This window comes from Sebastes fasciatus, chromosome 18 (assembly GCF_043250625.1).
Source record: "Sebastes fasciatus isolate fSebFas1 chromosome 18, fSebFas1.pri, whole genome shotgun sequence".
Classification (NCBI taxonomy): domain Eukaryota; kingdom Metazoa; phylum Chordata; class Actinopteri; order Perciformes; family Sebastidae; genus Sebastes; species Sebastes fasciatus.
In genome coordinates this window covers 21,864,988-21,892,341 of record NC_133812.1, presented here as the reverse complement: position 1 = coordinate 21,892,341, position 27,354 = coordinate 21,864,988, and the positions used below count along the sequence as shown (strand labels likewise).

At 39.8% G+C, this 27,354-nt stretch overlaps 2 protein-coding genes across 8 annotated transcripts in view; both read left to right on the top strand.

Moving 5' to 3' along the window:
• The window catches only part of LOC141755782 (DNA (cytosine-5)-methyltransferase 3A-like), a 50,973-nt gene extending 46,012 nt beyond the window's left edge, over positions 1-4,961 (top strand). For all 7 annotated transcript variants that reach the window (XM_074614984.1, XM_074614983.1, XM_074614980.1 and 4 more), the window contains one exon: positions 435-4,961. In XM_074614984.1, coding sequence (XP_074471085.1) covers positions 435-576 — 142 coding nt within the window. In that variant the 3' untranslated portion in view covers positions 577-4,961. The remainder of the gene's footprint in view (positions 1-434) is intronic.
• Positions 4,962-8,967: 4,006 nt separating this feature from the next.
• The window catches only part of LOC141755787 (dihydropyrimidinase-related protein 5-like), a 29,219-nt gene continuing 10,832 nt past the window's right edge, over positions 8,968-27,354 (top strand). The window contains exons 1-4 of the mRNA XM_074615004.1: positions 8,968-9,273; positions 10,601-10,857; positions 21,469-21,583; positions 23,091-23,240. Of these exons, the coding sequence (XP_074471105.1) occupies positions 21,485-21,583; positions 23,091-23,240 (249 nt within the window). The 5' untranslated portion in view covers positions 8,968-9,273; positions 10,601-10,857; positions 21,469-21,484. The remainder of the gene's footprint in view (positions 9,274-10,600; positions 10,858-21,468; positions 21,584-23,090; positions 23,241-27,354) is intronic.

Here is a 27,354-nt window from a genome sequence, read left to right as displayed (position 1 = left end):
AAAATACTAACAAACATTAGATTAGATTTGTCCGGTCAAAGATCGTTGTGTTATACAACTAACGGTTACATTATTATTATATTATTATTATCTTGACTAATTGATTAATCATTTGGTCTATAAAATGTCAGAAAATAGGGACGAATGCCATCATAATTTCCCATAGCCCAAAAGGATGTCTTCAAATTGCTGTTTTTTTCTCTGACCAGTAGTTTCAAACCTAAAAATATTCCAGTTTACAGTGATTAAACACATATGTGAAGCTGAAACCAGGGATTGTTTGGCATTTTTGCTTGATAAATAAACAATCAATTATTAAAATAGTTGCTGATTACCTTTCTGTCAGCGGACAATTGATTTATTGACTAATTGTTTCTTTTAAATCCAGTTCAAACTGAAATAATTAAATTTTGTGTGTGTGTGTGTGTGTGCAGGGTGTTTGGTTTCCCCGTCCACTACACGGACGTGTCCAACATGAGTCGTCTGGCCAGGCAAAGGCTGCTGGGACGTTCCTGGAGCGTCCCCGTCATCAGGCACCTCTTCGCCCCGCTCAAGGAGTACTTCGCCTGCAACTAGTCACGCACCAACTCTCTCTCACACACACACACATACATACATAAATACATAAACAGTACCTAATGACAGACACACAGCTAGTACATGAAGGTTGGCTGACACAGGATGACACAGATGACCGGACATACACACATATACACATATACACACACACACACACACACACACACACACACTGTAAAGGACTGCTTCCCTAGATCCCGTGTAGACCACTGGCTGACCTTAGTCCCCTGGTGCTACCTTGCTGATCTCCACACACACACACACACACACACACACACATACTGGAGCAGGGTTTCTGTACTGTCTTCACACACAAACTTCCTGTCCGACCTTGAAACTGGTGTCTTCTGGCTTTACTGTGTCATAGCAGCAGCTGGAGTGCAAACCTCCAGGGGGCGCAAAAAACTGACAAAGATGCCCCGGCTTTCTGTTTCTAACATCTCTCTTGAGTACATCGACACACACAGTGAACCCCTCTGAACCGAAACACTTAACTTAACTGTATTCATGTATAGTGACGATGCTGCTGGTGCATCGCAGTGCAATGAACACAAATATACAAACACACACAATCACACACACCAGTTAACGCTCGTGGTGCTGGTCAGAGTCCAAATGGTGCCACTTTAATACAACACTTTTAAAGTTTATGGTGCTCTCGGAGACTGAATGGTCTCTGGTTGTTTCAGTCACTACAGTTTTGTGTCCCTAACTTAGTGAAACCAAATGCTCAAAAGCAGGTGGAGGCAACACCAGACAAGAGAGGTGAAGTTAGTGAGAACGTGCAAAGGAGCGTCCAGAAGAAAAATAAAGCAAGGCAACTATAATCAGTTAGATTCATATGAAGCTTATTTCAACATAAATCAGATTGTAATTTGTTCTGTTTTCTTGGTGGTAAAGCTGCTCTGGAGTTACAAATAATTAAGAGATTAAAACAAAAGTTTGTGTGGCAAAATAACACCAAAAATAAGGTCTTCTTCTTTCCCTTGAGGAAGACCATTTTCATCTTAAATGTTGTCAGTATTGACCGCAAAAGAGTGCTGTAGGAATGAGTCCTAACACCCAGAAATGAGTCAGCATTTTAGCACTTCCGGTTCCCTCGTCTGGAAGTCAATGGGTTTTTAGTTAGATGCCTGAAATAAGCTCTGTGGGTAACACAAGCTGAAGAGATTTTATTGTTTTGTTCAACGACATAAAATATGTCAGTAAATATTCCACTCGTAAATGTTGAAGCTTTTATGTATCTTAAAAAAGGTGGTTGCTAACAAGTGGCTAAATGAGACTACAAAACGTCATCACACTGAACACTAGTCCGCCTTTATCTTAGTGTTGGTGACATTGAAGTCATGCGACCGTGGTGTAGTTCGTTTATAGCCTAACGTTAGATTTTTACTTCTGCCGATTGCATTCACGCTTCAAAAATCATAAAAGTGGTGTTCATTTGTGAAGATTATTTTGCTGAACAAGATGTGTATGTATCATAAACGTTTCAAAAAATGGAAAAAATCCTATTGGCTTTTTGTGAAGGGAACCAGGGCGATGCTAACTTCCTTGTTGGCCCACACAAATTCATCATCCCTGCAGCACCCTATATGAAACACTGAAATAAAAGTGAATTTTGGGGGGATGACACAACAGTTTGAGGTTATTTTTTCACATTTGTTGCTCTGTATTGTTTACAGAATCCCAGTTAGCTTCCACTAAAGAAGTCGCTAGTCTTCCTGGAAATCTAGACGGATCAACAGTTAACAACAACAAAATAAATCAACATTAACAAGAGGAATATAAAATACAATAATTTATTAAGAAATAGCCTAAAACAAGACTAATTTGGTACAAAATCGACAGAATAAGAGGCGGGTGATAAAAGAAAATACGTTTTTAAGTAACATGAGGGCCAAGATTATAATGTAAAGCCTTATAACTGTCTACATCTTCAGTGTTTGGAGCGCCCTCCAGTGGACAGAGACACCAGTATAAAGGGAGCACATAATAACAAGGACACACTCATGATGGGGTAAAACAATCCTTTGTGTTAGCAGTCACTGGATTAGAAAAATAAAGTCAGCTTTTGTACTTAATACCTACTAAATACCACCATTAATTTACCTTTTAAAAATGTATTATTTCTTGGTGGTTTTAGGCAGTGATTGTACATTAAGGTTAGCTTGTGCTTTGGTGGATATGCTGTGATATTCTGCACACTTGTAGCATTTTAACAATGAGTTTATTCCCTCATGTTTAGTATCTGCTGGTTTGCAATACTTGCTCAATAACGTGTAAACGTGTTGTTGTATTGCATTGGTTACTGTTAACTGTTGCTCAAATTACTGTGATGTTCATCTTGATGGTGCAAAAATTGGAATAATACTGTAAGTCACTTCACTAGTATCACTAGTAATTATGTCACTTTCCTGATAGAGACTGTAGACAGAAGTTACTCGGGCCTTTTAGTTGGATGTTACAGTTAATGTCCGCATAAAGTTAGTCCCAGTAATAATACTGTACCAAACCTTGGCCTGCTTAATGCGATCACTTCATTAAGTTGGCAGTGAATATTTTATTATGTTGATGTACTGGAGGGAAGTTTCTGTTCAGATAGTCCGTCGACAAAGTCCAGAAAAATAGTTATACTGTGAAATGACGATAATAATAATAATGATAAGGGAGTCTTTCTATGTAGCTCGGTTTGTTTTTACCCATCATGAGAGTGGCTTTTATTTTGTGTGACACATCATGCAGCATCTCTATAACTACCGGTATCTGGGTAAGGCAGCCAGCAAATATTGTGACCTTTAAGATCATGAATACCTGCCAACATCATTTAATTTTTAGTTTGCTCGATATTTAATTGATTTGAGATGTGACTTCATTTTATATAAGATTTATTTATTGTTCGGGGCATAGTCAAATACACACATATACAGTATATACTAAACCATAAATATACTTTTTATCACACTGATATTACACAGCTTGAAGTCTGTTGTCTGGATTTTGTCCCAAAATCTTTGATTGCTAGACGTTTTTTTTTTTTATGTTCTTATTTCATTTTGAAAACGTCCTCCTCTCCCTTAAAAGACACTTGTTTAAAATCACTAGATGTTTTAAAACAATCAGACTTCTACTTTGTCAAAATGAGTGTTTCATGTCCCTTAAAAGGTTCACTCTAAAATAGGGCTGCAACTAACAATTATTTTCATCGTTGATTAATCTTTTGATTATTTCTTGATTAATTGATTAGTTGTTTGGTCTATAAACGGTGAAAAATGTCAATCAGTGTTTCCCAAAGCCCAAGATGACGTCCTCAAATGTCTTGTTTTGTCCACAACTCAAAGATATTCAGTTTACTGTCATAGAGGAGTAAAGAAACCAGAAAGTATTCACATTTAAGAAGCTGGAATCAGAGAATTTAAACTTTCTTTTTCTTAAAAAATAACTCAAACCGATTATTTGATCATCAAAGTAGTTGGCGATTAATTTAATAATTCAATTAATCTAAAACGCAATCAATCTTCGGCTCCATCAATTAAAGTTTGAATTCACCCAGTGAGATTATTACTGCCTCCAGAGCAGCGTTCCCTCTGAGAAACTAAAGGCTTTTTAGCGAGTTCAGTGTCGTGCTCACAGCAGCATTTAAAGCAAAGGGAAATCAGTGTGGGATTAAACCTTGTAGTTACTATTCAGCTTCTCTTGTCTTGCGAGTGTTGCCCTTTTTCGCCTGGTGAAAACTAGCCACAGTCCACCAGCTCTTGCAATTACCGCTACTACTTTGCTTAATAGGGATCCAAAATGTCCTCCGGTTATCGCAGCGACGTCCACTGAAACTAGAGGCAGACTTTTACTCTGAAGACACTATGCTGGTTTTCTACTTCCTACTGTACGACTGAAACAGATAGCCCTGTGTAAATAACTGATACTTCCTTCATAGCACACACCTGTTTCTGGGTGTTTTCTCTGCCTTTTCCCCCCAATGCATGCTGGGATAAACTCCTTGAATGGGAATAAGCAAGTAAAGAAAATGTTGTTGACGTCCCTATAGACGATAATGTGTGCCAGTTTATTTCCAGTTGCAGTGTATGTGAATGAGCTGACAGGAAGTAAACATGGACCCAAGCTGTTGCCTAGCAACGCAGTCCCGTTGAAACGTTCTATATACTGATGTCTTATTTACACAGGGCCGTCTTTAGAGAAAACATCTCTTTCAGTCTGGTGCTTTTGGTCCTCAGACGGCCATCTTTTTTCCCAGGAAGCCTTCCAATCCTCTGACCTTCCTCAGATACCAGCTGACAACTGGACACATGCAGTCTATGCCGACACACACACACAAACACACACACACACACACGTGCACAAACAGTTACAAAAAAAACAACAATAAACCAGCAGGTTCAAAGATCTTTCCATCATGTTTACTCTCCGTTTATACAACCAACCTTCAGGTGCTTTTTAAAACTCTTTTTTACAGTGCAGGTTCCACACACACACACACACACACGCACACATTTGCTGGAAACACAGTGTTCACGCTTTCTATGAACTCCTTTCGCTACAAAATACACACACACATGCATACACACTGTGTTTTTGCCGGCCGCTTGTTGCCATCAGGCTTCCCACTGGCGCCGCCGGGTGTGACATCATCACCCGGCGTCGCTTGGTGCTCCCAAAACCCCAACCCACCCACCCGCCCATTCCCCGACCCCCAGGTGCTGCATGTCAGTCAGTCAGTGTAATCTCCAATTCCATGTTAGATTAGGGAGTAATGATAATAATAATCATGGTAATAATAATTACAATAATAATCTGTTATTGTGTGTGTGTACTGTTCCAGGTTGGTGCTCAGTTCAGTTCAGTCTCAGCCTAGAGGGGAGAGAGAGAGGCTCGAGAAAGCATATATTACAGTTAGTATAGTGACTTGTTCTATTGTACCCGAGGATGCCGGAAGAAATTGTAAAACCGATGAGCTAAAGGACACTCTCAAACAAGAGCCAGTTGAAATAACACTGAATGTAGTGTTGTAGAAGAGGTGGACGAGGAAGGGAAACTATCAATATCATCGATCAATAAATACACAGAAATCTGGACTAATAGGATCTGGGTGAGAGATTTCTCCTTCAAGGGAAAATTAATAACAATTTCCCCACATTGAAGCAAAATCCAAGTCTGACACACACAATTAAGTTTAGTTTCTGATTTCTTCTGAAATACTGAACAGTTTTACCTCTAACGATTATTTTCTGTATTGATTAATCCTGTGGTTCTCAACCTTTTCAATTCGCAACCCCCCCACAATATTCAGGTTGGCGTTCGCGCCCCCCCAGTTTTTTTAGTTTGAACATTTAGCACCTAGGTGTTGTCAAATGTGCTCCAGGCGCTGTGGATCTTTAAATAAATAACAATCTTTACTGTCCACAAATGAGGATATTTGCCTTCCGTAACTTTTTCTCTCCCCCCTGACCCGCCAGAAACCCCGTGTCCGAAACTCACGAACACACTCAATACATCTTTTCTGAGGAAAATGATATCACTGGACAGACAGACCAGACAATGTAATGTAAAAAACATTCCCCAGTCTAAAATATGTCATTTTTATTTTAAATATATTATTCATGTTTTCTCCACAACCATCTGGCGACCCCCAGGTTGAGAAGGATTAATCTACCGATAATTTTCTCGGTTAATCATTAGTCTAAAAAGCCAAATGAAATAGTGAAAAATACAGATCTCAAGTTCCCGGAGCTGAATGTTAGATCTTCAAACGCCTTGTTTTGTTCCACCAACAGTTGAAAACCCAAATATATTCAGTTTACTATCATAGAAGACATCTGAGAGGGCGAGAGCAGAACTTGGAACTCATTTAGTGTTATTTCAACATGTTTCTGTTTGAGAGTGCAGTCGGACAACGCGAGAAGGAGTGGAGTAGATATTTTCAAACGATGGGTGACACGGTGATGATGTTTCTGTTCGCCTACCAACAACAGCTTATAGGCTGAGTGATGCGCTGTTTTCAACACTGATACAAACACATAAACACACTGTTTTTAACACACACCAGATGCAGAGATACATACACAACACAAACACAATGCTGTGGCGCATGCAGACACTCATCTCATGGGCTAAAGGAAAGATGAGCTTTTAGGAAAAAAGGAGGACCTGTTGGTGTTTCAAAAGGTGCTAAAATTTTATCTGAAAATAAGAAAAATATATTGTTAGGAGTATAAATCAAGTTTGTCTTTACAATGACTGTATTTAAGTTTGTCGTAGTAATGAAAAGGCACTATTATTATTTTACTCTTGTATGAATATGAACTAATTAAAAAGGCATTTTAACTTTGTACTTGAACAATGTAAGAAATGAACCGTGAATAAAAAAAAAAGGACTGTTTCTCGTGATTTAGTCTAAAGCAGGGGTCTCAAACTCGCGGCCCGCGGGCCAATTGCGGCCCGCAAGACGATATTTTGTGGCCCCCACCTTGATATGAAAGTTTAATGTTAGTGCGGCCCGCAAATTTTTTTTTTTTTTATAAAGTTTTTTATAAAGTTTTTTTTGGGGGCATTTTTTCATTTTTATTGACAGGACAGTGGATAGAGTCTTGGAAAGGGGGGAGAGAGAGAGTGGATGCGGAAAGGGCCACAGGCCGGATTCGAACCCGGGCCGCCGCGGTCAGGACCAAGTCTTGTTACATGGGCGCCCGCTCTACCAACTGAGCTAACCAGGCGCCCTCGGCCCGCGAGTTTTATGTGAATGGCAGTTTGCCGTTGAAGGTCCCTTTGTTGCGCGAGCCCGAGCTGAACGAACCTACCAATCACAGTGGGGTATATGGCTCCCGGGGACGGGCAATCGGCCGGGCTTGATGCAAGCAGAGAAACATTTCACAACAACTATGGCGGCGCCCGTGTAACATCGCATAAGCTTGATTAAAGCTTGATTTATACTTCTGCGTTGAATCGACGCCGTAGCCTGACGTGCACCTCTCCAGAAATGTAACTACACGTCGCGGCGACGCAGACCGCAACAGCTGTGATTGGTCCAGTCTCTCAGCGATGCTGAGCGGCCAGGACCCCGGACAACCACAGGACCAAGTTCTACTTCTCTCTGCCTCCATCTTTTCAATGTTTGTTCACACAAATCCACTCAGATATATTTTCTCTTTTCGGCGTTGCAGTAATGTCAGTAAAAGTTCTGTGGTTCAACAGTTATTAGCTCCAACTCCGCTCAGTTTCTGTTTGTAGTACAAGAAGAAGAAGGAAACTCATAGAGACGCCGCCGCCAACTAGCGGTTTGGTGGTGTAATTGCAGAGCAACACAAACACAGCAGGCACAACTTTATTGCGGAGTGACACCAAGTGGAATGAATATATATCTTGTCACACAGCCCCAATCATGTCTTTTTCAAAGCCTGCAGTGAAGAGAAAGGTTGGTGACGAGCACAGACAATTTCAGGAAAAGTGGGAGACGCAATAGAGGCCATGTTCAGAAGAACCGTTCATGTTCTTCAATGTTCCATTAATGTTCAGGACAGTTCATGTTCAGAAGAACCCATTCAAGTTAAAGAACTGTTAATAATGACGTTTGAGAAGATTGTTTTTTTTTTTAACAAAGCTTTTTTTGTGGAATACCTGATGCGGCCCAGCCTCACCCAGACTCTGCCTCCAGCGGCCCCCAGGTAAATTGAGTTTGAGACCACTGGTCTAAAGGCTCAGTGTTATCTACCTTAATGTCAGTTAAGGGTCAATGTTTTGTTTTCACTTTTAACAGCTTATTGTCATTCAGTTTCCTCTGACAAAGATTGAAATCAACACAATAACACAGCATTTTCTATTGCAAGCGACAGTTTGTCGCCTTGTGAGAGTTTGTTGAGGACAGCAGGAGCTGGAGTACTGCGCCACTCAGTTGGGTACTCAGTTGGCAGCAATCTGCAACCACATCACTAGATGCCGCTAAAATCCTACACACAGTACCTATAATAACTGAAATAAAACATTAATAATTTGATTTAGAGGTCAAAATTGTTACACCCCTAATGTTAGTCTGTTGCTAAATGTGTATGGCCCTTTTATTGTCAATAGATTTTGTTAGTTTAGCACATGGGTCAGCAACCTTTACTATCAAAAGAGCCATTCTAGGCAAAAAAAAAAGAAAAAAGATCTGTCTGGAGCCACAAAACATTTGAGCATTATGATGAAGGTAACACAGCTTATAGTCTAAGTATAATGTATATAAGTCTAATGCAGTGAGGACCAAAGAGCAAATATACTACGGAGTATTAGGGCCACATTGAGGGAAAACAAATCTGAGATTTCGAGAATAAAGTCACAATATTATGTGAAAAAAGTCGTAATATGACGAGAATAAAGTCAGAACTTTACGAGCAAAAAAGAAAATAACACGTGAAATGACTGTATAATATTATGACTTTATTCTCGAAATCTCAGATTTATTTTTTCCCCCTAAAGGTGGCCCTTATACTCCGTCATACCATAGACCTACAACAATGATCAATAAAAATGAAAATGTAAAAAAAGTTATTCATTTCCACTATTTTTTTTTAATAAATCCACAGGGAGCCACTGGAGAGGGGCTAAAGAGCCACATGTGGCTCCGGAGCCGCAGGTTGCTGACCCCTGGTATAGCAGGAGAGTTTGGTCTTGCAAAAGTTCTCCCAAAACAGACTTCAAAACATCCAAGTAAGTAAACTGCAAGTACATGTATATGCAATTTTGTTAATAGTCTGTTTATTGTCAATACTGTATATACTGCTATATTTTATACTTCCTTCTATTTAAATGGTTCATATTTTGTTACACTTTGTTTCGCTCTTTTTTTACTGTGTTAGCTGATTCATCTTGTTTTTTGCACTATCCCCTTTGCTGCTGTACACTGCAAAATTGCACAAGTGGAAAACGATATTGCACAGTGAGAATGAATGAATGAATGAATTTCCACCTGAAAATATCAGGTTATTGTCAGTTTTTTGGTGTGTAAGTGGTCTACTGGGAGCAGTGCTGGTTGTGGAGTCTGACAGCTGCAGGAAGTACGTGATGAGTTTATAATCCAACTAATTTTGAAACATGCAATACATAATGTGACTTTCTATTGCTTATAGTCTTTAATTAGGGCCCTATTGAAACTGTAAGGATTATTCTTTTTCATGCAAATGAACCGCCTTTTTGACGACCTTAGAGGTCCCATATTATACAAAAGTGAGATTTTCATGTTTTTTTTATGATAAAGCAGGCTTAAGTCCTATATAAATACTGTGAAATTATACTGAAACAGTATTTATATAGGACTTAAGCCTGCTTTATCATAAAAAAACCAACATGAAAATCTCACTTTTTTATTATAAAGAAGGCTTAAGTCCTATATAAATAATGTGAAATTATACTGAAACAGTATTTATAAAGGACTTAAGCCTGCTTTATAATAATAAAAAAACATGAAAATCTCACTTTTTTATTATAAAGAAGGCTTAAGTCCTATATAAATACTGTGAAATTATACTGAAACAGTATTTATAAAGGACTTAAGCCTGCTTTATAATAATAAAAAAACATGAAAATCTCACTTTTTTATTATAAAGAAGGCTTAAGTCCTGTATAAATAATGTGAAATTATACTGAAACAGTATTTATAAAGGACTTAAGCCTGCTTTATCATAAATAAAAAAACATGAAAATCTCACTTTTTTATTATAAAGAAGGCTTAAGTCCTATATAAATACTGTGAAATTATACTGAAACAGTATTTATAAAGGACTTAAGCCTGCTTTATAATAATAAAAAAACATGAAAATCTCACTTTTTTTTATTATAAAGCATGCTTAAATCCTTTATAAATACTGTGAAAGTATCGAAACACTCAATCCACAGGGAAATACACACAGCCCGTTTTCAGAAAACTCTGCATTTGAAACAAGCTGTCAGGATTTCTGCCCATTCGCGATGTCATGAATATACAATATGGGAATATCTTATCTTATCTTATCTTATCTAACTGTATTATTTCCGACAGCACCTGAAGGCATCATGAGAACTCTGGAGGCAGGAGGAGACACGCCCTCCTGCCTTCCTCTACACACATCTCGTCTCCTATTGGTCGGTTGTCCTCGCTGCTCGGCTCCTGATTGGCTGTTGCCTCCGCACTGTGTCGGCATTGAAGCATCTGCGGCTCGCGCTGTGCCAGCTGTCCTCGCGCACTCGGCCAGTGCTGGGCAACGCTTAGAAGCTCCAGCTGAGGAGGAGGAGATCTGAGACTCTGGAAGAAAAACGGTAAGAAAACACTAAAAATACATAAAAACATGAAGATGTAAGGATTTATTTTACTAAATATAGTAGTGGTTGACTAGAATAGAAGGAATTAATCAGCATTATTCTTATTTAGACCTTTAAAATGATTGATTATGTCGACTAACTACCTAACGTTAATAACCTTTAATTTTCCAACTTGGTGCATCAACGTTAGCTTAATATCAAGAGATTTTCTTGTGTTTTTATATCTTATTTTACATTTTCAGTCACCCAAATGATGTATTTTCTCATTTACATTTGAATGGGGGTTAATTAATGTGAGCCTTTTTCTGTATTTGATGGTATTTTAAGTTATTAAAGCCAAATCCAGAGAAAAATGAATGAAGATTGGTGGTGTGTTGGTAAGCTAGCATCGTGTGCTTTTGCTGTCTGTGTGTGTCTGTGTGTGTGTGTGTTTGTCTGTCTGTGTGTGTCTGTGTGTATGTGTGTTTGGACGTGCCATCAGTGCTATAAGGCTGTGTGCAATATGTGTGTGTGTGTGTGTGTGTGTGTGTGTGTGTGTGTGTGTGTGTGTGTTTGGACGTGCCATCAGTGCAATAAGGCTGTGTGCAATATGTGTGTGTGTGTGTGTGTGTGTGTGTGTGTGTGTGTGTGTGTGTGTTGGGCGTTATGTAAGTCTGATATTCGTTTATATGGCTTTTTTCACTGTTCTACCAAATATATTGAGTCACAGTGATGATGATGATGATGAGGATGATGATGAGGAGGAGGGTCTGTACTCGTCATGCATACAAACGAGCCTGCTGGTGTGTATGCTTGAGAATGTGAACTGAACAGGTGATTTGATCTCCTATTTTATCTCCTTTGTATGGAGGGTGTGTTTTCTGCATGCAGACCTGCTCTGCTTATTGAAGCCTTCACATCATTTGGTTTTAAGGATCCTCGAGGGTGCTTTAGGGGGCTCCAGGGGTCCTCAGTGCAGCACAATGAATCGAATATATTAGACATCAGCATCCTAATTAGATGACGTAACCTGTTATGCCAAACGTTAGGGTTGCATCTGCAACATCTTTTCTGTCTGTAAGTGTTAAAATGACTATGCATGCACGTCACAAATTTGCAGCAAAACAAATCCTCACATTTGAGAGGATGTAATAGTAATGGTTGCGTGGGTTTTCCTCCGGCTGCTTCAGCTTCCTCCCACAGTCCCAAAGACATGCAGCTTAGGCGACTGTAATTGTGGCTATAAATTGTCGGCAGACCGTGTAAATGGTGTCTGTCTATGTGTGATAGATGGGCGTTGTACACCACCTCTGGTCCCTGCACTGCAATCCTGCAAATAATAAGAGGTCAGGACATTTGGTAAATGACTTATACATATATCAGTTAATGTCTATTTTCTGTCTATTGTCTAATCAGTAAATCAGGTAATTGTCTTAGTAATATTCCAATCCTATATCTGTTACTCTGATCAGTGGTTGAAGAAGTACTTTGATCCGTTACTTAAGTAAAAGTAGAAATACCAAAGTCCAAAAGTATTCCATTGTTGCTGCATTAAAAGGTTTACACTTCAATTTTAAATCCATGTTAATTTTGAAGATTTTTTTTACCAAGTTTCTGGTGTATGAATAAATAACAATTCAGTAAATTGATATAAATGTATTTATTTGCTACATTTTGTTTTACAAAGTGAGAAAAGCAATGTTTAAGTCAAACCTGATGTAGTAGAATGATCCCAGTCACTTCCACACAGTGAGGCATACAGCTTGTTAATGAAACCTAAGCCCAGGTAAAAAGGCAGTAAAAAAGTTAGTAGTGCAAAGTACAAAAAAATATACCAGATATAAAAATACAAGGAGATGAAGAAAACTGTTAAAACTGAATATAGTGCAGGGTAACAACTGTGATACAGGACTATTAAAAAGTGAATATAGTGCAAAAAGTGATATAATGCTGAATAATAAAATATATAAGATATACAGTAGAGACCAGGGGATTAAGAAATGTCAAATATGGAATATAATGTGGGATAATAACTGAGGTAGAGAGTTTTTTGTTTGACCATTCTGAAGGCAAAAGTGTTTATAGATTGGGATGATGAACAAAACATTCTGGGGTCATCATCTGAGGAGCAGAAATGTGCTTCATAGATAATAATCTATTTGTTCTGAAGTTGATATTTGGCTTTGTGATTTGGTGTGTGGCACAAGAGGAAAGGTCAAAGGTCAGACAGAAGTTCTTCTTCGATAACTTCTTCAGTTTGCCTGAGACAGAGGAGAGTGAAGGGTAAGAAAAGACAAAAATTGATTAATAAAAAGATGATAGACCCACCAGTCTTTCACAAAAATCTGAAATTACAGAGTGATAGAAGAGTGGATGTAGAGAGAGAGAGACGCCCCTAATCCTCTGAGTGATGGCCTAGTTAGTTATGCGACCGCTGTTGTTATTGTCTGTTTATGTGTGTGTGATTCACTAATGGCTTATTCATCCATGAACCTCCAGTAGCACCCAGAACTCTTTAAACCTCCTCATCCTGTCTGTGTGTGTGTGATGTCTATTCTTATCTCCGATTGGTTGTGAAGTTGCCTGATGCACGTTTGTTCTGGATTTTTAAATAGCTCCACACACATACACACTGGCTCACACATATGCAAGGTAATGACACACACAACAGTGTACACCGTCACTCCCCGTGGCGTTTACTCTCCAGATCTAGCAGGAGTCAGCAGCTGTCTCCTCCTTTCTTCTCACTTACAACATGCATCAACACACACACACATACATGCCACACATGAAGCCTGCACATACTCAGAACAGACATCTGAGGATGTCAGCAGCCACTATGTCACGTTTACACTCTCGCTAAACATGCAAGCTTTTTCTGAAAATAGATTTAACTTTTAATCATCACAAGATGGAGGTTTTAATCTTTATCCTGCTTTTCATTTTGTTTCTGACTGCAGCTCTGCCTCTGCTAATACGATTTAAACATGCTTATATTAATCCATTTCTGTTTGTTTTAATTTAGTTTTCAGATTAATTTATATAGTTTTCAAGGTGCTCTTGCCTCTCTATAGTTTTTACTTTATTATGGACTACTTTTAGGATATATGAGCAAAGGCATTTTTAAGGATGTTGAAGGAAGCAAATCAATTGAAGCTCAAAATGTGAATTTGAAAAGATTTATAAAAGAAAACGCACATTTCAATTATATATGCAATTTGGACAATTTACGGTAAGCAAGACCAAATTAAAATGATCTTTAATTTAGGGCCTGTACCCTGCCTTCGCCCAATGTCGGCTGGAATCGGCTCCAGCCCCCCCGCGACCCCTAACGGGATAAGCGGTTGCAGATGGATGGATGGATTTAATTTAGGGCTGTCAAAGTTAACGCGATAATAACGCATTAACGCAAATTTGTTTTAACAACACAACATTGTTATAACGCAATCGATCTTTTGGAGGTTGTAGTGGGTGCAGTTTTAAAGCTACACTGAAGAATCCATTGGTACCATGTCATACTAGCTTGTCTTGAAGAAGGTTAAATAACGCTCCAAACTTGCACTAAATTTTGATGAGAAAAAAACTGAAAACTCTTGACCTCGGACCTCAAGATATGTGATTGAAAATGGGTTCTACGGGTACCCACGAGTCTCCCCTTTTACAGACATGCCCACTTTATGAGAATCACATACAGTTTGGGGCAAGTCATAGTTAAGTCAGCACACTGGCACACTGACAGCTGTTGTTGCCGATGTTACGATTTCAGCTACTTTAATTTTATTTAGGGCTGTCAATCGATTAAAATAGTTAATCACAATTAATCGCAAATTAATCACACATTTTTGTATCTGTTCAAAATGTACCTTGAAAGAAGATCAACATGGGAGTGGACAAATATGCTGCTTTATGCAAATGTATGTATATATTTATTATTGGACGTCAATTAACAACACAAAACAAGGACAAATATTGTCCAGAAACCCTCACAGGTACTGCATTTAGAAAAAAAAATATGCTCAAATTATAAATGGCAAACTCAACAACAGCTGTCAGTGTGCACATATCTTGAGGTCAGACGTCACGGGACCCCTTTAAAAATGGCCATGACAGTTTTTCCTTGCCAAAATTTTGCGCAACTTTGGAGCGTTATTTAGCCTCCTTCGCCACAATCTAGTATGACATAGTTGGTACCAATGGATTCCTTAGGTTTATGATGCCTCTGAGGTTGATTGCGTTAATGCATTAAAGAAATTAGTGGCGTTAAAACAAATTTGCGTTAATGCGTTATTATCGCGTTAACTTTGACAGCCCTAGGTCATTTTAATGACAGTAACACTACAGAAATAGTTTGATTCCTCAGTAAAATAGTTCATACCTTAAAGACCAGCGGTCTGGTTTTGCATACGGTAGGAAGCTGTGAAGTGTCTTTGTGTGTCTGGTATGACCATGTCGTCATGAAAACACGTGTGATGATGTGACTTTGGGAGTCTGGACTAAGTCTGCCGGCTGCTCCTCATTCATTATTAATTAACACCCCCATTAAAAAAACTGTCTGCATGGAGAGAAATCAGGGTGTGTCTCGCTGTGTGTGTGTGTGTGCTGAAGCAGCTGGTCACAGGGTGAGTGAGAAATGCTGCCTGGTGTGTCACTGTTTGTCTGTGTGTCTCTCTCTGGCTGTCTGTCGTATCTGCTATGACACAGCAGAAAGTGAACACACACACATACACACTGTAGACCTGCACTTGATGAAGTCTAAAATAGATCTGTGCTTTTCAGCATGGTGGTTTGAGTTTGAATCTTTGGATACCGTTAGTTGAGGCCACGCAAACACTACGGACACAAAGTCAGTCAGAAATCTACTTGCCCAAAGTCAATTTCTACTTGCCCCTATACAAATTGTTTTTTTTTTATTAGCAGTCAAATAACAACGAAGACCAAAATTAATTGTCACGTTTAATCTTTATTTAAATAAATTAGGGCTTTCAAAGTTAACGTGATAATAACGCGTTGGCGCAAATTCGTTTTAACGCCACTAATTTCTTCAACGCATTAACGCAACTTGCGATTTTTAGGTTGTGGGTTCAGTTTTAAAGCAAATGTGAGGATATTGACATCATATGAAACCAGAAAGCCTAAGGAATCCATTAGTACCAACCATGTCATACTAGCTTGTCGCGAAGGAGGTTAAATTGAAATGCTCGCTTGCGCTTCAGCTCATAAACTTTCTCTTTACCCGCCGCCATTTCCTCCCAAGTGACCGATCAGTACTGCACATGTGCAACTCTAAACAGAGATGAGAAAGAAGCGAGATGGCTCACTCCTTAGCTACTTTCATCATCAGCTCCGGAAAAAAGCAAACAAAGTCGTGCTGAGCGTCACGCAATTTTGTGACTATTCATACACTGCAGTGAGACTGTGTTGGACACACCAAGCTGGCCCAAAGAACTAGCTGGTCCACTCGTTATGATACCTCACATCACATCACGTCACTTCACATCACATGCCTCATAACACCTCATGTTACCTTATGTCCTGTATCGTCACCTCGTGTCACATCACATCACTTCATGTTGCCCCACATCTTCTGTAACAAATCTCTTTCTAATCCAGAAAACATCACGGGAGGACAAACTAAATATTTTATGTTTTTGTTGAAGAAAAGGCGTTTAGTGAAAAAGAAGCGCTGATTCACCAGATGCTGATTTATCATGCCGAATTGGCCACTAATAAGTACTGATTAGAGCCAACACACCGAAACTACAGTTTTACCGTTTTTATTCCGCCAATTGGTCGTCCACAGACGCCCCTACAGGGTCTCTAGGACAAGCAGTGGGCACCGTGATTATTATGCTCCCTTCCTTTGAGCAGCTGGAGGGCTTACTGAGTGTTTGTGAGTATTAAAGGTGTCACTGTCCAGAATGGCAATTATATAAGTTGATTTTAATTTCCTTTGGCTTACAGTCCTGACAGACACACAAAGCTCCCAGTGTCCGGTGCTGAGGTCTGTTTAGTCAGCGTTACCATTCCCACTCACACAGTCAATCAGTCAGCTGTGTGGGTTCGGATGGAGCTGACTGGAAAATAGTGACAACAGCAGCTTCAGCCTTTAAACATCAGCAATAGGGGACAGAATTTCATGTAAGAGAGTATCAATATACGTTCTTTGCTCGTAGGCTGCTGCTCCCAGCTTTCAAACTGGAACTAACATTACGCTTTCCATTCATTGTCTATGTAAGCGGCCGTGCAATGCATTCTGGTAACATGGCGGCGTGATTTGAGAAACGGACCATCACCTCGCCCGATCCTCATTTGCATAAAACTTGATTTCTAGGCTACTTTATGCAAATCAGGGGCATCCAGCGTAACTCGGCGCCTCTTGAAACTCCCTAGAAACTTTTAAACTAACCGTTGACGATCCAAAATAAAGACGAATTTAGCAACATGGCTTATTTCTTGCATAAAATGTTTTCGGGGAACTATTTACATAATATATGAGAAGAAAGTTTCCAAACAAACCGCCGTGTTGGTTCCGGTTTGAAAGCTGGGAGCAGCAGCCCACGAGGGAAAGCGTTTGCCCAATCAGGTGTCTCGTGCCTTGTGTCTAGTAGCCCATCAAGCGTCCAACGCTGGGAGGCAAGGTGATCCCTCGCGATAAAAAACGCCCCTGTGGACATGTACCATGACTCTGTCTTCAGTTCCACTCGCTCACTTGTTCGCTCACACACATTCTCCGCCGCTCTTTTTCTCTTCCTTAACCACTCACTTACCACATACTCCACATGACCTACGCTACTCTTACAACAGCTCTAGAGAGGGCCATTCACGTTTCATGTCGGCCACCGTAGTTCTTCTACACCCTTGGCACACAGGAGGCTGCAATCTGCAATCTCACCGCTAGATACCACCAAATGTTTCTCACTTTACCTTTAAAAAAGGTTTGAGATTATATTTGAAATGATCCATGGTAGAGAAGGAAAACAAGAGCTTCAACTGGCAAATCAGTCCTGGTGTTTTAGTATGCTTCACCATACTGTTACATGTAATTGTGTGTTTCTCTTTGGGCTTTTCCACTGAAAGCACTCCAATTCCCATCTCCTGGGAAACCAGTCTTTTATGCTGGCTGCCAGGCCTTTAGGGCACTGCTTTCCATACTGCACACCCCCCATCACCACCACCACCACCACCACCACCACCATGTTTACCACGATCACTTTATCTTTCATCTCTACACAATCATCCCCTTCTACTCTTCCTCTATCACTGGACTCATCTCTCTGTTGCCTCTCTCTATCTCCTTTTCACCCCATCTTTGCCCCTCAATTTTCTCTCAGATCGACTGGGGTCTGACCTTAATGATTCCTGTTTCGTGCTGAAGCAATTGGTTCATGGTATGCCTTAGAATAAAGGCAGATAGTATGAATACTTTCTTATAAATGACTGTTATTCTCTTCTTTAATAATCATATATTTCAAAAATCACCCTGAAATTGAAGTTGACCCTCACCTCTGTGTTTAGAGCAAAAAATATTGTCAGCACTGTAAAAAGAGTTAAGATGGAGCCCTGAAAGACCATTGATCTACTAGGCATACATGGAAGATTTTGGTATGTTTTCATTGCTTAAAAAGTAACTTGCACAACAGGGAAACCGAAACCTCATGAATTCCTGAATTTCTGCTCAACTTTCCTCCTCTTTGGACCCATTATAGTGTCATCTGGTTGGGGTACAGATTTATCTCCTCATTATTCTGTTCACTGTTCTATTCTCCTCCATCTCTTTGAGTTTGATGCTGTGTGACTGGGAGGCCATTGTGTCCTGCCATCAAACACATTGCATACATCCATCCATGCAGAATACACACAAGCACACAGAGGGATGTTTGTAGAAGAAGCTCTCAGTTTGTTGATCCCATTAGACTTGCTCATGCTGATTTTCTTTTTTTCAATAATCATCTGAAAGTATCACAAATAGCTGGTAAAAACCCATGTGGCAAAAATACACTTTCATGTGCAGTATACTTTGAAATATGTAGATATTCATTAAAAAAACACATTATTCTTATCCTTGTAGGTTTTGAACAAGCTGACAATAGTGCAATTTGTCCTGAAATCCCAAACCACAAGACCTTCAAGAAGCTATCGAGGGTCTATGAAAATTTCCCAAGACACATAAACTGAGCGTGTACTGTAACACAACCTGAAATTACCATCGCCAGAAGTTATCATTATCTTTAGTAAAGGAGGGGGCAGGGAAGAGAAATGCTCACAAACACCACCAGGCATTCATTTTGCAACATACAGTAGAAATGCCCGCAATTAGGTTAATGAGATCCATGTTTTTAACCAAAAGCCCTGCAGGACCATTCAAATTCACCTTACGTTATACTGTATATTTGTAGCATGAAGGGCTGCAACCGGCAATTATTTTCATTGTCGATTAATCTGCTGATTATTTTTTCTATAAAATGTCAGAAAATAATGAAAAATGTCCATAAAAGTTCTCTAAAGCCCAAGGTCACGTCTTCAGATTGCTTGTTTTTCACCCAACAGTAGAAAATCCACAAATATTTAGTTTAATATCACATCAGACAAAGAAAAACAGTAAATCCTCACACTGGAAAAGCTGGAACAAGGGAATATTCGCTTGAAAAATTGCTTAAACGATTAATCGATGATCGACTAATAATTTCATTGACTTATCGTTTCAGCTCTAGACAGTTGTATCCGTTATAGCATGTCTAACCTGTCCACCACAAGCAGAAGTTATATTCAATTCACTGTCATCAATCTTTATCGATACCACTATCCATACTTTTCTATTATTTGGCAGAAAGACAAGACAGCAATAAATTCTGGTATTGCTTTTATTGCTTAACTGTTTTATTTCTGAACAACATAATGAAATTTTCCTTAACTTTAGTTTAACGTCAGTTTGCAGGCAATTCAGTTGAATTCAGAAACTTTATTATTAGACAATCGATGTATGTTTGTGCACCAGTGATTTGATTTAAATTGTATTACTGTCGTCTCTCGAGACATAACGTTACGTTATAGGACCTGCTAGTCTCGATAGCAGTATCGATAAGCTTGATCGTCATCCCTAATCTTTATTAGGGAAATTGCAAAACAGTGTAAGTATTGTTCATTTAAAACCAGCTTTCTTCTTCCTGCCTGACTCAGTTCATAAAGCAGAGTGGTAAGAAACTGTACGTGGGTTAGTAAGTAAGTAAGCAGGTACTGTATATATTTTATAGCCTATACTTTCCATCAGTCAGTGCAGAACTCGGAAAATCTGTTATATTTCCGCAGAAACTGTAATAGATTTGTAAATAATAGATCCCCTGCTCGCCTCTTAATATTTCATATAGTAGACCAAGCTGACGCACTAAAAGCTTGGAGGCAGTTTTTTTTCTCCAGAGACAGAAAAACACAATATGTGTCAGAAACTGTAACTCAGCAGAAAATACAAGATTGGTGTAATTATGGATGATTGTTCCCTTGTGCTCCGGCAGTCAGCCATTGTTTTATTGGGTGAAAACTTTTTCTTATATCCATCAACATAACGTCTGCGACAGAGGCTGTGAAACACATTGTCACATTCACTTGGTACTTGCCTTCTAAAAGGCACCAACACACCACTCAGGATGCTGTTTACCCGTTTGCATTCATCCTTGTTGGCAGTGGCTTTAAGCACGGTGAAAAGGATCTTTAGAAACCTGAAACTGACTAGAGTGGTTCAAGGCCAGGATTTTGAAAACAAATGTTCTCCTTGATTGTAGTTTTCTTTTCACATTGTTATATTAAACTAATTAAATATTGGTGACACAGTGGTGAAGTTGTTGTTTCCGAGGTCAAGAGAATATAAAGTATGTAAATTTGATAACGCAAGTCACTTTGTAAACCTGTTTAAATTGCTATCCAATCAAATTCACAGACATCCCGCCCCCTTCTGACACAAAACGATTGATTGCCAATCCGCTGTCAATTCAACGAGTTACGCTGCATTCAGGTTTGGTTACATCTGTGACGCCGTAACATTAGGTGATGTTAGCAGACTAGCAAACGCACACCAGATTTGACAGTGACCGCAGAAAATAGCCAGGCCAATAAAAGGCAAAACATATACTATTTTCATGAGGAGTGGAAAGGAATTTTTCCCCGAATGTGAATGACATGTCAGTCAGTAAAAGATGTAACGTCAAGCGCCATTTCACTAAAGTCCACAGCAACTTTTCACTTTGCAGCTGGTAGCAGTCTACGAACAGAGAAGGTAAAGGAGCTGAAAACAACGCTTGAAAGACAAAAGTCTCTGTTTACTAAACTGATGAAGAAGGCCAACACAGCAAACAGGCTTTGTTTAGTGGAGCACATCCTAACGAAACACAAAAAGCCCTTCACTTATGGCGGGATTGTAATAGAGGTGATGACTGCGGTGGCTGAAACGTTATTAAAGGACCATAAAAGAGAAATTATGTCTGTTATCGGCGATGTGCAACTTGGTGCTATGAGTAGCTCTCGGCCACTTTCATTTTGTCGAATTAGCTCTCAGAGGACAAAAAGTTTAAGACCCCATGTCTATGATCTATACCCCTGCAATGTAATATTGATGTTTTTATGCATTTTCTCTGGCAGGACTTTGGCTGCAAACATGGGGTCGATGCGTATCCTCATCAAGGGAGGGAAGGTGGTCAACGATGACTTCACCCACGAAGCTGATGTCTACATCGAGAACGGCATCATTCAGCAGGTAGACCACATTTACACACTAATGCATTTTTACTCAAGTCCACACATGATAATGTATGCTACATCCTTCATTTTTCTTTACATACACACACACACACACACACACACACACACACACACACACACACACACACACACACACACGCACACACACACACACTGTGACCCACACACACTCTCTGTCCAGTGCATCCCCAGCTGTTAGTGTGACTCATTTCACAATAATACAGTATGAGGAGAATGAACCGCTCACTGAACTCTGTGGCTCTACAGGATGATAGTGAACTCTATAATTAGCCCACAGAGTGTTGTCATGGAAATAAGCATCAGCTCATGTGAATAGGATGCATTTGACTCAGAAACCTGGAAAGATCAGCTGTACTTCTGCTAAAACACTCCACTATGGCAGCACGTGAGCAGCACACTTTACTGATGCTTGTCCATCAACAGTATTAGAGGATCGTGTCAGTTGGTGCCATCCTGTTAACAAATCAGGGTCCATATGTTACATGAAATGGTTCCTCAGTTTTAAATGAAGCTGAAATAATCATTTTAAGAAGGATTTAAGAATAGTTTTAAAAAGTTTCCATATATTATCATGCACTGATAAACAACCCTCATATTTCTAAAAGAGAACTATTTAATGATGCATAAGATACTAGCAGTATTGGAAGAACTTAAGAATATATTATACACATGTGAATAAAGGTTCTTTATTCTAATTTGCCTGTATTACTATTCATATTTTAAGTACGGCTGTCAAAGTTAACACGATAATAATGCGTTAACGCAAATTCGTTTTAACACCACTAATTTATTTGACTCAACTTGCGATTTTGAGGTTGTACCGGACTCATGAATGTATCATATGAAACTAGAAAACCTAAAGAATCCATTGGTACCAACCATGTCGTACTAACTTGTCAGGAAGGAGGCCTTTTCAAAGGGTTCTCTTGACCTCTGACCTCAAGATATGTGAATGAAAATGGGTTCTATGGGTACCCACGAGTCTCCCCTTTGCAGACTCCTTTACAAAGAAAGATTATTTACCCATGTTGATAAAAGTATTAAATACTTGACAAATCTCCCTTTAAGATACATTTTGACCAGATAAACAAATGTGTGATTCATTTGCGATTACCGTAATCACGATTAACTATGGACAATCGTGTGATTAATCAAGATTAAATATGTTAATCGATTGACAGCCAATCCATCTAACAGTTGTTGAGACATTTCAGTCTGGACCAAACCTAATAATCAGAATCAAGCACTCACTGTGGCCGTTATGTGAAACCTGTCTTACACAAAGAACCATTGATTGTCCCTCTTTAATATAACCACTCAGTCTCTGTTCACAAGTTAATGGACTACATTAAAAGTACATCAACCCAAACACCAATGTCCTTTACAGTCTTTATATATTCTGTGGTTCAGATACACCTTATGTGGACAAAACGCATGTTAATAAAGTTGTATAATTTGTATGCTGGTGCTCTCTGTCTCAGGTTGGAAAGGAGCTGATGATACCGGGCGGGGCTAAGGTGATTGACGCCTCTGGAAAGCTGGTGTTGCCGGGCGGAATAGACACCAGCGTGCATCTGCAGCAGACGTTCATGAACGCCAGCATTCAGGATGACTTCTACAGTGGGACCAAGGTACACACACACACACGCACACACACACAGACATGACAGGGCTCATCAGCATGCCAGTGATTAAACACATTTAGAAACCAGAGACAGCTGTCAAACACAGACATGCTTCCCCTCTCTCACTCTCTGTCTTGTCTACATGCAGATCTTCACCCTGCTTCATACGTTCATCAAGACTAATGACCACATGTGTTGTCACGGTGGTCCTATAAGAAGCAAACCCAAACAGTTGTCACAAGTTTCTGGTTGAATGCAAAGACTTCTCTTTTTACACACACAGCTGTTCCGTCTTTAATTCGTGCTGGGTTTATTATTATTCATTTTCTAATGCATGCTCTGCATGTTTTCCACTGAGACTCAGAGCAGAGAGGATGATTTAATAATTAGGGGTAATAAAGATTCAAAAGAGGGAGTGGGATTGTTGCCTGCAGCGTTACGTGTTGGAGGATGTTGTGGGCTGTTTTTCTTGTTGTTTATCACTGGGGGGTTCATATGGGTCAATTTTTGTAGCAAAGCTATTTGCATGTTTGTGGAGAGATGTTTAACTATATCTCATTTACAGATTTAAGTACGCATTTACAGATTGTCTACATATTTACAAATCTCAAATCTGATTACACACACACACACTCACACAGATTCTGAATACACATTTGCAGATTCCTGTACACATTAATAAATCTCAGTACGCATTTAGAGAGTCTTTTACACATTTACAAATAGTTTTGTTACAATAATGGCCCCATAGGTTTAAGTCAAGAGCGGTAACTGGGTGCACAAAGATGTGGCAGTCGCTGTACATACATACTGGAAGCAGAGTGAGTGGTGCAAAGATACAACATAGTAACAGAAATCCATTTTTATAGCCTCGTCTAAAAAAGTCAATTAACGGCAACTGGGCATTTAGGACTAATGATCCTTCTTATGTGGTTCTCTTGGAGAACTACGTCTAACAATTCAACACAGTTACAAAATAATCATTGCACCACTGGATCCCCAGAAGATGAGATTTGTATATGTAGACAGAGTGAGGCAAATATTTTCCACAAATGAAGCTACAGGCATGTATTGGTGGTAGTCAAGATACGTCTGCATCGAACATAATTCTCAACTTATCTACTTTCTTACATAAATATAATGTTGTTATAGTAGGATTTTTTTCAAATATATCAGATGGAGAAAAGTAAACTTCTATAATATTTAGTTTTCTATCAACGTCGATTTTGCTCATACTGTATAAGATATTACACAGCTGTTATATTTGACAGAAAATGACTGAAAAGATATATTTATCCTGTATTTTGGCTAACTGGTATGTTTCTGCGTACAGTAATATGACGTCAACTCGGCTGGTCGTGTACCAAAATTTACACAGACTTCCTAAGTTGTTGTTCCAACTTGAGGGGGCGTTTTCCCACTCAGGAACACATTTTTCAGATTTTTCCAACACCACATGAATGCAGCATAAGATAAGAATTACAACTCTTATGATTTGGAAATTGCATTTTTTTCAAATTTTAATTTTAATTTTGAAACAGTGAATTGTTCAGCCCTACACTGCAGTGTAATTAACATCAGCTAGACTAATGATATTACCTTCAGGGACATTGCAGTGCTGTATCTCAGTGAAATGAGGTCTGAGTCTGATGGAATGCCAACTGAAGTGGGGGAGAGGACTTTGGGGGGATTGAATCGTCCGTGTGCCAGCTTTACCCCAGCAACCCCCTAAATCACCACCCCCTACCCACTGACCCTGCTGCCATGACAACTAACCCCCGCTCTTAGTGTGGAAATCAGAGGGGAGCCAATGTGTATGTGCACGCATGAACATGGCAGTATTGTGTGATCTCTATGGTGACTGCGTTGCTGCAGCAACGGCTCATGTGCAATTGTGATGAACCCCAAAACTATTTCTCTCCGCATCCTCTTTCCTCCCTCCTGTCGTTTTGTAACAGTGTGATCCCTCTCACGCTTTCCTTCCTTCCTCCTCTCTTCCCTCCCCCCCACTGTTTCCTCTGCTTCACCCCCCTCTGTCTCTCCAAATACTCCCCTCTGGTGCAGACTCACACTGACCTGCAGCAGGAGGGCCATTTATATAACAGGATCGACTGGTTTTAGTAGTGCTGCAGTGAAGATACAGACCTGTTTTATACATACATTTGTGCATCTTGTATTGAGTCCGAGGAGGGGTTAAATCAGCAGCAACTGGACATGGTTTAGGTTCTTGAAGACGTTCTTGAAGACGTTTCACTTCTCATCCGAAAAGCTTCTTCAGTTCTGAAAAGCATCTTCAGTTCTGAAGAAGCTTTTCGAAAGAGAAGTGAAACATCTTCAAGAACCTAAATCATGGCTGCTGCTGATTTAACCCCTCCTCGGATACCATGACCTGGATGACTGAAAATCTTCACAAACATATCTTGTATTGAGCTTTTGAGTCTGGATATTGAGCTGTATTGTGAGCACGCTTAAAGGTCCAGTGTGTAGGATCTGGCGGTATCTAACGATGAGGTGAGGAGATTGCAACCGAGAGTGTTGGTGTGAATGAGAATGAAGAGAATGAGAGCGCGGTGGCGACGGGAGCGAGTAACATTATCGACTCCGGCCCAAGCAGGAAAAGTTGACAGAGTTTGGTTTGGCCGTTCTGGGCTACTGTAGAAACATGGCGTTGCAACATTGGCAGACTCCGGGAAGAGGACCCGCTCCCTATGTAGATATGAAGACAGCGGCGTTTACCAACCTTTTTCACACCACTCTCGCTCACCACTTAGCTTCATTCCAGATGGCCATGTCGTTGTGAAAATATCCGTGTATTGGAATGATCAGATGAGATGAAGATGAACGGTACGGTGCGGTGCAAGACACACCGCAAAAACTAGGCCAACAGACGGCCCCAAACTGTCCAACCGGTGTGTCAGGGCCTTGTTAGCACCATTAGCTACGAGCCGTGCGGATGCAATAAGAATGCTCCCAATCTTGCATTTAGCACCTTTAAATGTATATAATGCATTTTCTGAGCTTTAGTAATCAGGCTGAAATGAAGTATGAGGTTACTGTAACACAATGAACTGGCATTTTTTACCCACTAGTATGTAACTTAAGAAGTATAAACTCAGTGAACCTGAAAAAGCAAGACCGCTAGTAAGATAACTATCTAACTCAATTCATTCATTACATCACTTGAAAACCCTTACCAATTATATTTTGTCGTAATTGCATTTCAGAGTTACTGCTGTGGTTCAGATCTGATTTGTTCATAAAGGACAAATATTCAGCTAAAATGGCAGACCAGCTCCTTATCTCTCCCAGCATGCATTTTAATGTCTCTGCAGGCAGGAGAGGCAGAGGGAGGTGAGGAGGAGGAGGAGGAGGAGGAGGAGGAGGAGGGGATGAAAGAAGGTATTCGGCTGTAATGTGAAGTATGAGAGGTGCTGATAGAGGCTGATCAGAGAGCTGCTCTGGTAATCTGTCTGACACTGATAGCCTCTCCCATAGTCCAACATACAAAGATCATGTCATCCTCTCAGATCAGCCATGTCTCACCCACACTCACAGTCTGTCTATCTGTTTCACTTTCTCTTCAGAGGATTATCTTCACAGTAGGGGTCGGGGGTCTTTAATAGAGTGGGGGATTCATGATAAAACACTGTTTGGGGTTTATGTGTCACAATCACTTTAGCTGTGGTGTCAATGATCAGTAATATGTTTAAGGAACCAAAGAGGGGGGGGGAGTAGGGCATGTCGTGTTTACTGTGGCTTGACAAGAGAGCTGTTCAATTGAAACCATGTAGATGATATGATGGTGTAGTGTCTTATAACAGGATATATAACAGAATCAGGTACATCATATCTGTAGAAATGTGTGTGTTTTGTTACATTATGGTCCATCTAAATACAACAAAAAATGTGTTTCTGTCAGTTGTATGATAAATGCCACATCATGCTTACTTAAAGGGATAGTTTGGGTGTTTTGAAGTGGGGTTGTATGAGGTACTTACCATAGTCAGTGTATTACCGACAGTAGATGACGGTTGGCACGCCCCCAGTTTGGAGAAACAGACAGGAGCACCAGCATGGAAGCAAAGCAATGTACTGCTGTGGAGGGGGGCAGCAGAAAAAT